This window comes from Notothenia rossii, assembly GCF_949606895.1.
Source record: "Notothenia rossii genome assembly, chromosome: 4".
Classification (NCBI taxonomy): Eukaryota; Metazoa; Chordata; class Actinopteri; order Perciformes; family Nototheniidae; genus Notothenia; species Notothenia rossii.
In genome coordinates this window covers 23,304,830-23,319,509 of record NC_136902.1, presented here as the reverse complement: position 1 = coordinate 23,319,509, position 14,680 = coordinate 23,304,830, and the positions used below count along the sequence as shown (strand labels likewise).

Sequence of the window (14,680 nt, the reverse complement as noted above, 5' to 3'; positions counted from 1 at the left end):
TACGGCCAGCAAACTGAACTGATGTTTTTGCGAATTCTCATTGGTCGAAAATCCTGAGCAGAGATATTCGTTATCCTATTGGCCCTAGCGCCCGTCACACATAATACGTCAGAGCACACCCTCTTTAGAGTTAATGCATCCATGGTTGGAGAGCCGTATATATTTAACAAAAGCTGTGTAGCTATCGGGACAGCAACACAGATGTTTGTGTCCAAATCAAGCTAATGACAGTTATTTAATTAAGTGCCGTACTTAACGTGTACTTATACTTGTACTACATTGCAATAATAGAATAGGCTTTATTGGCATGACGTTTGACTTGAGTTGCCAAAGAATCAAAAGTAACAGTGAGTAACAATACTAGTTATTAAAAAAAGATAATGAAAATAGTAAATGCAATTATATAATAATCATGATATTAAGCTCGTGTTGGTACAATTACATTGTTAATTTCCCTAAAAACTAAAAATAATATATTATATATATATGATGAGATATGGTGGTAAATTGAATATTGAAACAACTACTATAAATGTCTTTATGTCTATTTCCTATAGTGTTATTTTGCTCTGGCACGTATTGCAGTCAACACAGTACTATATTTATTTTCATCTACAATCAGGGGTTATTTCTCCCTTTCAGAAGTAGAAGCAATTCATTTTAAGATTTTGCCACAAAAACACAAACGCACAGGTTACTAAGTAATAATTAAGAGACATGATTGATTTTGTCCAAAATAAGAAATAAGATGTTAAAATAAATCATGCTACATAAATACAAGTTACTATGACAAACCACATTTTTGTTCCTGATAAAGATGCTTTTAAAGCACACAGGTATGAGGAATGTGTACCATGTAAAACAAACAGATGGAAGTCAACCTGCATAAAGGATAAGACAAACACACAGCACTTGTTCTGCTAATGCACAGTTTGCACTTTTATTGTTGCCTCATTCACTAAACAGTTCAATGGTGCAAGATTACCATACACAGAATTAGGATATCTGCATGACACATCTATGCTATACAGCGAATGGATTATAATTATTACAAATACAGTAAACATATTTACATTTTAATTCAAGCTCCATACAACACGGATATTTACAAAATAAGTATGAAAATGAAACCAGTCTAACAAATAATGTACAGTGTTAATGTCGTGGTTTGTCGTTTTCTTTTGTGAACTAATCCAGAGGGAACGCAGTAAACTAATATTATAATGTCAGGAGGGGAGATGGAGAATATCATGGGTGGTTTTGTTTTGCAAGGCATCAACGGAAGAAAAAAAAAAAAACTGTGTTGTGAAGAAAGACACCAGCACAACATTACTAAACTCTCTTTTAAGATGTCACGAGCTACTTTGTATTATATTCCCTGATATTAGAAAAAAATAAAAAGGAGTTAAAACCACTCTTGTTTTGGTTATAATTCAAGTGGCTGGAGTAAATATTCTTAAAGTCCAAAGCAAACTTTCAATCAAACCACTTTCTCATAAAAAGGAAGCACTAATGTAACTCACCTCCTCTGAAAAAGAGGCAGTGAGAAACACATTAGTTCTCTTTTCATCTTTCTTTTTTCAAACGCAGGAAAAACACTTCATAGTACATTCAACGCTCTCCCAGTTCAGACCAGAAGAGGCTGCCCCACCGTCATTTGGTTCACTCAGTAGAACAACTAAACCGCACAGTCTTTATTTGATCAGTTAGTTGAACCTTTTATTAATATGTGCAAAGAGCTGCAAACTAATATTTACATTGCAAACAATAAATACACAATCCAAAATAATACACCTCTGCAAAATAGTCAGTAAAGTGAAACTGTTTGCTCTGACAGGTCTTCATGTTGATATCTCTCACAGTACGCTGAGGTTAATGTGCTGCACTTAAAGCCTGATCAGTGCATAGATGGTTGTTCATTATTATTTTTCTAGACAGACCATTTTTTTTTCCAATTTCAAAAGTTTTTTGTTTCTCTGACTGGCAGGTTGGCCGATCTGAGGGCAGGCAAAAATGTTTTCTATCCTTTAGAAAAAATTGAAGATACGTACCTAATAATTCCAATGATACTTGTAACAGGCGATGACTACCTCTGTTTCCTCCCACTCAACCCTAATGTCTTTACATAATATACACTGGGCTACTACTGGTTGGTTGGCCAGAGTTTGTATTGCCCCGCTGTATCACACTTGAAGAGACAGAGGCACCCTTTATTTTTGAGCCAATCGAGCAGCTGTTTTGTACAGAGCAAATATTTCCACAAACAATATCAGAAATAAAACCTTTGTGTATATGTCGTCCCTTTAAATATCACTTCTTTCTTTCTCATAAATAGCTATCCAGTGTAGCCTTGATATGTGCTCTAATCAGTGTTCCTGATACTCAGAAATAATCTTGGACTCAACATGTGTGATCTGCCCTTGTCTTGCTATAGATATGTGTTAATGTGCAAAATAAGGTTAAACACAAGTAAAGCTGGTTACAACTCAAGAAATCAATGCCCTCTGTTACATCTCGTATAAAACTTCACTGTGGAATGGTTAAAAGCATATTAGAAAAAAAAAACAATGTTAATAATTTAAAAATAGGAAAGAAATGTCAACCCAATGAGTTAGATGAGTTTAAATTCAAGAACACAAATAGAAAATGAACACGTGGTAACCTGTGGTGCTGATGAACAGTAAGTACTTCACTATCATGACAGTGAGGGGAGTCATGGGACCGTTCACTATCTGTCCTGCAGGCTATGAGCTAGCAGCTTCATCACTTATCTTCTGGCTTCAAGGCTAGAGCATTGCAACTTCATTCTCTTTCTTACTCGCTTTTCCCCAGGTGTTTTTTTGTCTTCGGTATCACAAGTACAGTTAACTAAATACTCTCAACATCCTAGGAAAGGAAGGAGGCCTAGAGGAATGTCTTACATTTGAGTTAACTACCACACTGATTCCAGTACAGACGTTATGTACAAATCCTATTCTCACTTTAGAGTACTATCCGTCTTCCTCCTCCTCTACAAAACCTGTTTCTTGAGATGAAATAGCAAAAGGACAGGGACAAATATCTACTCCAAGCAGGAACAATCCATTGTCACATTTTCATTGCTGAGATATGAAATGTTCTTTACACATGTTTGCATGTTAGCGTGTATTTTCGATGTTGACACAAATGCATGATTGTAAGAAATCACTGGCTGACGGCACTATAGGGGTTGGCGATGGTGAATGTGCACGGACTGGGCGGGGTCTATATATTACATGGATGACAGTAGGAACCCAGCGCTGCCTAAGGTCTTGCTGAGACACAATTTTCAGACATTTTGCTTCTAAAGGTTGTTTAGTAGACGGCAGAGGGGAGCTACAGGGGGCATCCTATTGCAAATCTCATTAAGAGAAGAAAAACCTATGAATTCATTAGCAGCAATAGATCTTGAAGTAGCCTTGCCTTCTGTAGCAGAACGTGAACTGATACGCCACTTTAGGAGATATTTGTATATTTTCCTTTCACGGTTTAAACTTTAAGTTATCTGATTTACATTTATTTTAGGTAAGCAAAACTGGTTTTCTCCTGAGGACTGCTGCAGTTATCATGCGGGCATATTAATAAAAAAAAATAGTTAAACTCTTCTGTGGAGACAGATAACACTGATATAGACAATTTCTTTACAGATGATTGGCAAACTGAAAATTAGTGTCCAGAAAGAACAGTTTCTGAAGAATCGTGCACACAGAAGTAGACTATTACAACATGCTACTAGTTAGGGAGTTAGGGAGTGACAACAAAGCAAATCAAATTAGACCCAAACATTGTTTTAAAAACAAAAACACAAAAAGCGGAGGAGCAGGGGGAGAGCAATAGAGAGGAGGAAGGCTAAGTTGGCATAGGGATGTGGGAGGGAGCGGGGGAGGCAAATGTATCTGGAACTGAAACTTTTAGTCGCATGAAAGGAGACTCAAGCCACAAGTCTACTTACAAGAGAAAACTGTCAAGAATCACAATGATTAATAAGTGTTAACACTCGGTTTGTTCAAAAGGCTTTCCAGAAAGAGAGGAAGCCGTTGTTTTTCTGAGTGCCGCTCGACCCACTCAGTTCTTAATCGGGCCACCGCGCCTCCTCGCCAGCTTAGATCTGTGGAAACAGAGTTGAGTGTTGTGACAAGATGGCAACAAAGCTTCCAGCTAAGGGAAGAGTAAGAGAAGTGTCTGTGCGTACCTTATTGTTCCTGCCAGCAGGGGGTTAAAAGCGTACAGCCAGTCGTTCATGTCTTTCTCGTTGTTGGCCTGCAGGAGGATTCCTCTGTGTTTTGTGCACACAGCAAATGTGTTGGGAGTCTGAAAAGTAAACAACAATATTTGTCATGCTGAACATTTTCCTTTTTGCTATAGATGAGTGTAACACCTACGTCACTTCCGGGCGAAAATTACGGCCCCGCCCACTTTTTGGTTGGTTTCCCCCAAAAGTGGGCGGAGAATTACTTTTTGCTCGGAAGTGACACATGTGTTACTCTCATGTATATAGTTTAAGGTTGCAGAAGGAGAAGATATTTTAAAAGTTATTATATTTTTGCCAAATGTTTGTAAAAGAATGATAAACCTTTCTCTGAAAATGATTGTGTGTTTATTTAGAAGCAGAAATACACTCGGCGTGTTTCCCCTACCTTGAGCATGGCCTGCTGGTCTTCACTGTACTCCACCTGAGCTGTGGAGAGGTTGAGGACCCCCCGCTCCACCGGGTCCTTGTCGCTGTTGTAGATGAAGACATAGGGGCGGCGCACAACCACAAAGTGCTTCACCCACGAGTTGGAGCGCGGCTCCATGAAGCTTAGGAAACCTTTTTTGGAAACTACAGATCTAAAAAGGAGAAGAAAAAAAGAGCAGTCAGGAAAACTCCTTTGTTTGATGCAGTGCTTGTTTTCTGTGGAAGACAATTTAGTTCACCCAGGTTCAGGAATCAATTCAAATGATATCTGCTTGGATTGTAAAACAGGATTATCTTTTTTTGTTTGTGCTACAATATGCAGCACATTTTTTAAATGGCTTCACTGCAGCACTCACCCTGGCCTCATTTCTTCAATATCAGGCACCAAGTTGAGGAACTCTTTCTTTCCAGCGCGTGCTAGGTAGGACGTCTCCGGACTGGGAACCATGGGGAAGTTTTCGTAGTCCGAGCAGGAGGGACTGGAGGCACGGGAGCTGTTCTCTGGGGTCCTGAGGAGCAAAGCACACTCAGTCAGCATCTTGATCATGACAATAGACATCCCCAATAACAAAGAGGAATTTAGTATAAAGTATAGAGTTTTACTTCTGGTCCATGGATCCACAGCGTGAGTCGGACAGAGAGGGGCAGGTGGAGGAGGGGGTGAGGGTGGCGCTGCTGAAGCTCTGGACTGATGGGTCCCGTCCCATTGGGGAGATGTCAGACAGCTGGGAGGAAGGATGATGAAATATATTTCACACACAGTTTTCTGTTTCCAGGACAAACAAACACTGCAAGTGGAAAAATACTACGGCTGTTCCAAATGTTTTGTTTTCAAGCTTATCTTTTTATATAGTCCATCAAAAAACATGTGATAGACCATTTTGACTTCAAAGCGCTCTGGAGTTACTTGAAATGTTTGCACACACAAATTGGAAACAATCCTCAGCAGCCACCACTGGAATCTTATTAAATAGATAGTAAGCTATAAGACTTATAATATTACATTAGCTTGTAGCCTTTAACTGCACATGTTCAGAAATACCAAGTTCCAAGGAATAGGCATGCAAAAAAAAAAAACTACACAGCATTTAAATGTTGATTTTAACTTAGAAATGTTAGCTTTAAACTATTCACTACAGCGCTAAATTAAATCAAGTTATTGTTTGGAGAGTGCACTGCTGATACTAAAGTAAGTACGAGGGGACAAAAAGTAGATGTATATTTAGGGGTCACTTGCCTACTTGGTAATTCTCTACAGAATATGACTTAAAGCTAAACCGAACCATGAAGACGTTTAAAGTAATTTTAAAGTAAACATTTAATTCAGTCATTACTCACCTTGCAGTCACTAATGCTGTTGACCAATTGGTTGTATTCACTGTTGAAGCTATGTGTCAGGAGGCGCAAGCACTACAACAGAACAAAGATTAGACTGATTTGTACACAGCAGAGGAGGAGAGGTGATGACCATGCAGCACACTGTAAATATTTCACATGTCAGCATCCCATAATACAGCAGTCGCCCTCACCTTAGTAGCCAGCTCCTTCTCACGATCCACCAGGCTCTCAATGTCGGCCGAGTCGTAGCCGCTGCTCTCGCTGGGCGTGATGGCGCTCTCGAAGGTGGTGCTGGAGATCTGCGAGGAGATGGAGGTGGAGGTGGACAGGCTGCCGGTGCTCATGCTGGGGGACAGCAGCTCGCTCAGGGACTTGGTGGGGGGGGCTGTTCCCACTGGAGCATCGTCTCCCAGCCTCTCCCTCAGCAGGAGCAGGTGACGGGTCTTCTCCACCTGGACCAATGACAGGGGGGCGTTTAAGTTTACAACGCAGGAAGAACTTTGAAAGTTGGTATTTTTGTCTTTGTGGGATATTAGACAAGGGCAAAGCAGGGAGACACTTTTTATGCTGCTATGGACAGTCTTTGCACTAATGTACATTTATACCAACTATGTGCAATATATATATATATATATATATGCCATTAATAACTGTGCAATATATACCTGGCTGCTACATCTTCAGAACTGTTACGGGATGTGTATTTTGTAAATTGTGTAATTTTTCAATTGTTTTTATCTTTAATATTTTTTTGTATGCATGCTTCTTGTTAACATTAAGCTCGCTTTGGCTCTTTTCTGCTGTAACAAATGTACATCTCCCCTCTGTGGGACGAATAAAAGTATTCTGATTTTCTTTACAGTTTTTGAAGTGACTGTTATTTTATATATATATTGATTGTTGCTTTTATTTATGTCTTTAATGTGTGCATATGTACAAATGTGTCTGTTGATTATGTATGTATATATATATATATATATATATTTGTATCTTGTACTCTGCAGGATTGTGGGAAACGGTTCAAACGGGAAAAAATTTACAATAAAGTTGACTTTGAGGGAGACGAGGGAAAGCTTTGAAAGGTCAAAAGAGGGATGTTTTTGTTTTACTTTAAGAATGCAGATGACCTTTGAGGACCTACCTCATGCAGCTGCTCCATTTTCTCCAGCTCCCATTGGTGCTCCAGGATGAGGCTGTCTCCTCTGGGCCTCCAGCCAGCCAGGTTCTCCTCTCCACGCACGTAGGCCACCGATGTGTCCAAGATCTTCCTCCTCCTCCGCTGCATCCCTGTTCAGGACATAAGCACTCTTTAGGACAAACTGAGAGGAATCGGGAATAAGGAGCAGCCTCTTTTTGTTTTGTCTGCTCACCTGGGCTGCCTGTGTCGGACATCTTACACAAGCTCAGCTCGTAGATGCCAGTGACGCGATTGCTGTAATGAAACAAAGGAGATTCTGTATTATTCTGTTGTATACTTTAAAAGTCACATTTTATTGAAAGAATACATGTTACAATTTTTAAAATGTACTACATATCTTATCTTACAAATAATCTGCTTTAATCCATATGTGTTGGCGTTAAGCTTTTCAAAAACAACATTATGACTATATATTAAAGAGACTGGAAAAAAAACATCCTCCTTAATGCAAAAAGGGAGGCAAGCACTTATGATTTATTTTCATTAAAAAAACAAGACAGATGTTTCACTAGATTGAAATTGAGGATATACATTTTTTTTTACTAAAAAGTTCTAAAAAACACAACATTTGGAACAGCCCTAGATATATTTAATCCCAATGACACAAAATGCTGTGTAAAATCTTACCAGTCAGGGGTTTTGGAGTATCCACTCCCGAAGAGGTTCCTGAGGGAACGTGGGGGGGAGATCTTTGCGTCTCTTGAGTAGAAGACCATGCAGATGTCTTTGGTAATAATAGCAGGCTGGATGCAGTGGTCCAGCTGTGAAGAGGAGACAGAGAGTATGTTTGATTTTCTTCCTGTATGTTCCTGCCTGTGTACATGACATAAGCTGCTGCTCATAACCAATTGCCCCTTGCAGGATTAATAAAGTTGTTGATTGATTGATTTGTTGACCTACAGCTTAATGCAGAACATTTCCAACACATTCGGAGCAATGACTGACCTCCAGATATGCAGACAGGGTCATGTAGATTTTCTCTCCATAAGGAGTGACTCGGTTTAGCAGAAGGGAGTTGTGCAGGGAGCTGTCCCACACTGCCTCGAAGCGGTAGAAAGTCCTGAAGGAGAACACCAAAAATATATTTAATTATCAACAACATGAGAGAAATTCACTTACCTAATGTTATCTTCTAATAGCCCTATTAGAAGTCCTAATCAGTGCTGTGTTAATAACAGAGAGTGTAGGATATTTGTGCAGCAGTGATTAAACTACAAGCAAACCAACTAGTCTAATTTTGGTAGTAACCACATAAAGTCACATATTCTGGAACTGATGTGGTGAGTAAAACTACGACAGTGAACGCCCCGCAGTGACTGACACACTTATCCTAAGTCACAACAAGATGTGAGGAACACACCAAGGTGAAAGCTTAACTATAGACACAACAACACGTGTTCAGTGTTAGAAGATGTGGTAAGAGCAGTGAGCCGTGTGTCACAGTTGGCACATACCAAACATGGGAAGCAGAATATAAGGTTAATATGTTCTACATATCATATTTAAATTTTGATGTAAATATCATACCTCATTGTATCAATGTGAAGACTGTTAGAGCATTCACAGTTTAAAAACTAAACTGAATACATACATTTACTGTAATTATTTGCACAATGTTTAACAGAAATTACTGTTTTAAAGATCTCCTTTCATGCTATCTTTAGGCATATATTATGGGTGAGAAAAGAGAGAGGGTTTTGTTCTCTGACACACTGTGAGTTCCGTGACACACCGGGGACACACATTTATGTATAAAAGGACATTAAAAAGTGCATTTTGCATGATAGGGGACCTTTAAGACTCTTTTAGGATTGACACATTTCCTGTATTTGAAAGCAGGGGGCGCTGTGCCCTACTGACTGAGAGCCAGCCTGCCCTGTTGGAGCCTCAATGGGCTTGGTTGTTATTGAGCTATGGCTCAAACAGTGAATAACAGCTGAGAGAAAAACATTCATTTGGAATTTGGGTGCAACAGCAGACCAACATAACGTGATACAAACTAACACAAAAAGGGTTTTGCATTTGCATGTAAGCTTGCCTTTATTTCCATAAATGATTTACAATTTGATTTCTTTATTCAGATCCTATATATGCATTGGAATAAAGGCAGACCTAATGCAAAAATGCTAACAAAAAAACACAGACTGTGGAGAACTTATTTCTATGAATCTATAGGGCTAAAGAGAAGCATAAGGGTCTTTCACAGAAGGAGCCTTATGTTCTCCGCTCAATGGTACCTATCAATATCCTTATCAATAGAAAGCCTGAGCACAATCAAGAGTCCAGCCGCAGCAGGAGGAGGAGAGAGAGAGTGCACAGACAAAAAGAGAGTCAGGCAAACAGAGACAATGGAGCAAATTAACAGGAAAATTAACAGCAGTGAAAATGGAAATGGTCATGCAATGATTCCTCCAAGCCTTCAGCAAATATAAAGACAAGAACACATACACAAATGTTGTTTCTTAACTGCTTTTTAAGGATAAATAAATCAACAACCACATGATCACGACAAGATAACTGAGCTGAGATATTCTGGATTTAAAACAATATAAAAATGTTATTCAGGTTTGGCTTGGATTAATAATTGTGCATCAAACCTGTACTTACAGTAGCACCTAAAAAATATGATGGGTTTAAAACGTGTCATGTTTGTACAATTTGAGTGAATCTCAGATACCTGTTGGAGTTGTGAGATGACTTGATGTTTTTGGCAGAGATAATGTTGAGGGACAGGACAGCATCAGCAGCGCTGTCGTCCACCTCAGCCTTGCTCCTGATACGACCTGATGGACACAGAGCAGCACAACTCATCAACATCTTGCCTGGAAATACAAAGGAAGAATACAGGAAATCAGAAATTCCTCTTTTATCAATAGTGAAAGTCTAGATTATTTGAAAATGAGGAAAACATTTACATTGTAAACGTCAGAGAACACTTCCATATAAATTAAATGTTTAGGTGTGAGAACAAATGGGTTGAAAGCAACACACATGCCTGCTTACTTATGAGTCTCTCTGGATACAAATGTCAGCTTCTCAGAGTATAAAATGTGAAATGTAGTTATTTTCATCCATCGGCGAGAGTATAAACTACTTTAAAAAAGTGGCAACCTGAGGGGAAACTGAAACAAATCCCATAACTGGAAATATGACTGAGGATTTTATTTTAGTGCAGCCTCACAAAGCAAGCTTCCTTTGAGACGATACAAGGTGCTGCAGCAAGTTGTCACTGACTTTGTGAATGAGGAAACAATCATGTAGCAACATCCTGTTTTTTTCTGTTCTACTGTGAAACAGCTGTGTTTGGGTCTCTGCAGCCTGTTTCCTTTAGAAAGGTAGTAGTAGTTATCCTCTGAGGAACCCTGCTCACCCACGACCAGCTCACGCACGTCCTTCCAGTGGAGCTCGCTCCCCTTCTCATGGATGAGAGTCACCGTGATCCTGCGCTGGATCCCCTGCAGCGCACATAACGGGAGCTTAGGATCGGAGTACAGACATCTAGAGCACAATAAAACTTCTGAATGTGTCTTGTAAAAAAGAAATGGTATTTACTAGGATGTTGTTCACTTTACTTTTGTAAGTGAATAGTGTGTGCAATAAATCTGACTTTATAATGGTTCACTGAGAACTACACCTGCACACACTAGTCTGTGTTGGATATGGCGTGTGTTTTAAGTTGTGATCATGGATGTTGCCCCTTGTGCCTGTTATGTGATTGTGATGTGCTATATGTGACATGTATGTGGTAACGTGTGTTGTTTGCATTTTATTGTTCTCTTTTATCCATTCGGCCTCCATCTACTGGTCTTTCATCCTTTCTTTATAGCTAATGCTGTTGATGTATGGTGATTTTAATGTTGGCTAAAGCATTTTCCCATTTACTGTTTTGTGACAAAAAAAGATAGTTGATTAGCTTGATTGATTGACAGTTAAATAAATCTTTGGAATGTGTCTTGTGAAAAATAAATGGTACTTACTAGGATGTTGTTCGCTTGACTTTTGTAAGTTAATAATGTGTGCAATAAATCTGACTTTATAAAATGAGTGATTATTGTACTATTTGTAGAAATGCAGCACCTGGTGCAGCAGGTAGGTGCCGTTGCATGGCAGTCCTCCGCTGTGATCCACTACAGCCGGGATGTACCTGTGGAAAGAGCGAGGAAATACTCAATCTGATCATACATAACATATCTCTGGTATTCTAATTGATTAATTGCGTAAAAAAAAAAAAGATATCGACCATTTGAAAAAGGGCACACAGGCTATCAAAGCTCCTAGATCTTAATTCATGGCGATCATATTGAGTGATTGTTCATATGTTGCTGGAATATGCCTAAGTAGAGCCATGATATCCACAAACTCTCTAACCTATACTGACACTTAAAAATTCTCACCTCACTATTTTAAGAACCCGTCATATCAGGTTTTTAAGTTTTTTGTGGTCATGCGTCATATGGAGTAGAACGGGAAGGTTCTGACATTTAAAAACATATTCTTATGTTTTAGTGGAGCACTTTAGGAATTACAGTAGACCTCACATCATGTTATTTGTTTAATTTCCAGATAAAGAACCAAAAGTAATTGATAGCTTTTTATTTTCTTCTCTATGTGAATATACGATGAATGTGCAGACACTCACTCTCCGGTGGGCTCCAGCTCGCTGATCTCAAACCAGACCAGCAGGTCATATTTGCTGACACACTGACCCAGGTTGGACTTGGTGATGGTGTTTAACTTGGTGGCTGGAACTGACACACACAAACACACATTTGCAGAAGGGATGAATGACAATAAGCGATAGATATACACTCTATAGATTAAACTGCTGAGCCCTAAGCAATCAGCCTACATTAAACTCAACAGTTGGACATACTGAGATGCTATAAGGAGCTAAATCACAGATTACACCACACCCTGCTGTCTGACACGTCAGGATTATGTTCCTGTTGAAACGGGCTAATCTCTGAGGCACACGGCTACAATTATTTGTGTTCAATATGGTTAAAAAGAACATTATAGCACCTGACAAGTACTGTAATTGGACAGCAGCTGAACCAATAAAGGCTTAAGCCTCTGGGTTTATGCTGTGAATGCTAGGTTGGTGATCCTCTATGCTTACTGGTTTTATAATGTACCCGAAGGTGTCAGCTGTGAAAATGACAGTGGAGAGTTTGGCTGATTGATTTATTCTAAACAGACCTGCAGCAGCGAGGCGCAGCAGAGCACACCTCACCACTGCAGAGCTTTGTGGAGCTACTTCCTGCAGTCACACAGCACATGAGAGAAACAGAGCTAATTTCTACAACAATGGTACATCTAACGCCTTGGCTACTACAGTGTCTGCTGTACCAACCATGGTGCCTGGGCACAATAAGCACAGGGTCATTGGGCACGGGGAGGAAGATGAAATGAGAGAGCTGGTCGGCCTCATCCTCCAGACTGGCCACAGCAGAGGAGGCCAGGGCGTTGGCGTGCTCAGACAGCTGGTCCAGCACTTTGCCGTTCATATAGCCACTCATCAGGTAGCGCACTAACTCTATCTTACGGGCGTGGTCTGGGGTGTCAGTGTGAGATGTTTTACGAATAGCGAGGAAGATTGGAGGGGATATGTGAATAAGGAGATTTGGGAGTGGGAGGATGGAGTTGGGTAAAAGGATTACGGATGGTGTGAGAGTGATTAAATAAGAACAACAAATCCAGAGGAAGCGAGAAATGAAAGAAAAGGGGAAGAAAATATGAGGCATGCTGACAGAACCATGACCAACAGAAGAAACATGCTGAAATGAGGATGGCAGGTGCAGAACAAATTGCTGTTTCAGAATGGGATGAGATGACAATAGAATCCTTACCTGGTCTAGAGAGAGGCATGGGAATAGGGTAGTACTTCCTTGACTGTGTTGGAGGACTGTGGAAAAAAACGTAGACTTACTTAATATAGAAAGCAATTAGAACATTCTCACAAAATGTATCTGTTGTATTCTAGTATTATGTATGTCTTTATTATGCATAAAGGGAAAGCAATTGAAGAGGAATCCGTGTTGTGTTTAGTACAACAAAGGAAAAACACTCAAGGAAAAGAGCATTGCGACTTGAGAATGTCTTTATTGACTGCACGAACCTGATGAGCTCCTGGCCATGAAGGTGCAGCGGGTGCTGCTGGTAGTGGCCGAACACCTCGAACACGATGGGCTTGGTCTTTATGTACTCGATGAAGGACTCCGTTACCTCCACAGAAACCTGCTCCAACAGTAAAGAAAGGTATTGTTAAAATGAAAGTCAGTTACATAGAGCTGTTGAACTAAAGTGTGTGTGTGTGTGTGTGTGTGTGTGTGTGTGTGTGTGTGTGTGTGTGTGTGCTCACGTTCTGGACGTGGTAAAAGCCCAGAGGAGCCCCTTTGCCGGTGTTCTTCAGAGGCTCAGTGGAAAATGCCTCATCATGACGGTGCAGGAAACTAAGGACAGAAACATAAATGGATGTCACTTTTATTAATAAACAAGATGGGGTGTTCTGTTATCACACAAAATACATATTTCAGCATTAAGCCTTCATTGTTTTTTGTATTTATTATTGGCAAGGTATATGTTCCTTATATTTTAAAGATAAAGCAGTTTCAAAGAGATGTCTTATCAATTTTTTAAATAAAATGCCTTTCAAACCTACAGGGCGATAAAATACCGTATCTTATTTAAGTATTATAATAATTATTTATGAGTTTCTCCCTCATCAAAGCTGTTCTCAACTGTATAGCTTTGATTTTGGGATTTAGTATTCACACACAGCATATTTATGAGGATTGTTGACTCACTTGAACTGGCAGAAGATGTCTGCGTACTCCGGTGGGACGCCGCTGGCCTGGAGCACCGTGACTCGGAAGGTAAAGATGCTGCCCACCTCCAGCTGGCCCGCCAGACCCTCACCACAGCTCAGCTTGGGGTCAGCCATGCCACCCAGCTTGAGATCTGGAGAAAGCAACAGGGGAAAGTTAGAGAAGGACTTGAGCTCCGATTAATTGAAAATGCTGCACCTGTGCTTTGTAATCTGCATAATACAACCAGACTAGTTTCCGCACTTTATGTGATTTGTAAAGACATTCCTTCACAAAGTATGAAAAACTGCATGAGTCTCATTTCCATGACTATACATGTGCAGCCCTCCTTTGCATTCAACAGGAACATCTGCCCAGTGTTTCCCTGCGGGCTGAGAGGTGGAGATTTACGAGTGGAGAGGAAAAAAGTCTGGCAGCCTTACCCATGTCATTGATTCTGTTGAGCTCCTCTGAGGGTGTGGTGGCCTCTGAACTCTGGCCCTGACCCTCCACAATGCGCAGCTCTTCCAGGGACAGGCCGGAGTGGGTCATCACCGCGGAGGAAAAGTCATTCTGGGGAGGAAGATGAACAAGACATCAGTATAGAGCTGGTAGAAGAAGTACCCTGATCTTTTACTTTAA

The 14,680-nt window shown here is 40.2% G+C and overlaps 1 protein-coding gene across 15 annotated transcripts in view; it reads right to left on the bottom strand.

Moving 5' to 3' along the window:
* Nucleotides 1–912: 912 nt before the first annotated feature.
* kif1b (kinesin family member 1B) overlaps nt 913–14,680 on the bottom strand; it is a 59,133-nt gene continuing 45,365 nt past the window's right edge. For 7 of the 15 annotated variants that reach the window (XM_079675987.1, XM_079675993.1, XM_079675995.1 and 4 more), the window contains 21 exons: nt 14,482–14,611; nt 14,039–14,192; nt 13,594–13,684; nt 13,351–13,469; nt 13,082–13,137; nt 11,872–11,980; nt 11,310–11,376; nt 10,603–10,687; nt 9,910–10,054; nt 9,470–9,496; nt 8,178–8,292; nt 7,860–7,993; nt 7,405–7,466; nt 7,176–7,321; nt 6,226–6,486; nt 6,035–6,106; nt 5,300–5,421; nt 5,053–5,205; nt 4,656–4,848; nt 4,211–4,329; nt 913–4,126 (listed from right to left, as the gene is read on the bottom strand). In XM_079675987.1, coding sequence (XP_079532113.1) covers nt 4,084–4,126; nt 4,211–4,329; nt 4,656–4,848; nt 5,053–5,205; nt 5,300–5,421; nt 6,035–6,106; nt 6,226–6,486; nt 7,176–7,321; nt 7,405–7,466; nt 7,860–7,993; nt 8,178–8,292; nt 9,470–9,496; nt 9,910–10,054; nt 10,603–10,687; nt 11,310–11,376; nt 11,872–11,980; nt 13,082–13,137; nt 13,351–13,469; nt 13,594–13,684; nt 14,039–14,192; nt 14,482–14,611 — 2,403 coding nt within the window. In that variant the 3' untranslated portion in view covers nt 913–4,083. The remainder of the gene's footprint in view (nt 4,127–4,210; nt 4,330–4,655; nt 4,849–5,052; nt 5,206–5,299; nt 5,422–6,034; nt 6,107–6,225; nt 6,487–7,175; nt 7,322–7,404; nt 7,467–7,859; nt 7,994–8,177; nt 8,293–9,469; nt 9,497–9,909; nt 10,055–10,602; nt 10,688–11,309; nt 11,377–11,871; nt 11,981–13,081; nt 13,138–13,350; nt 13,470–13,593; nt 13,685–14,038; nt 14,193–14,481; nt 14,612–14,680) is intronic. The other 8 variants (XM_079676001.1, XM_079675988.1, XM_079675990.1 and 5 more) reach the window with 3 other exon arrangements.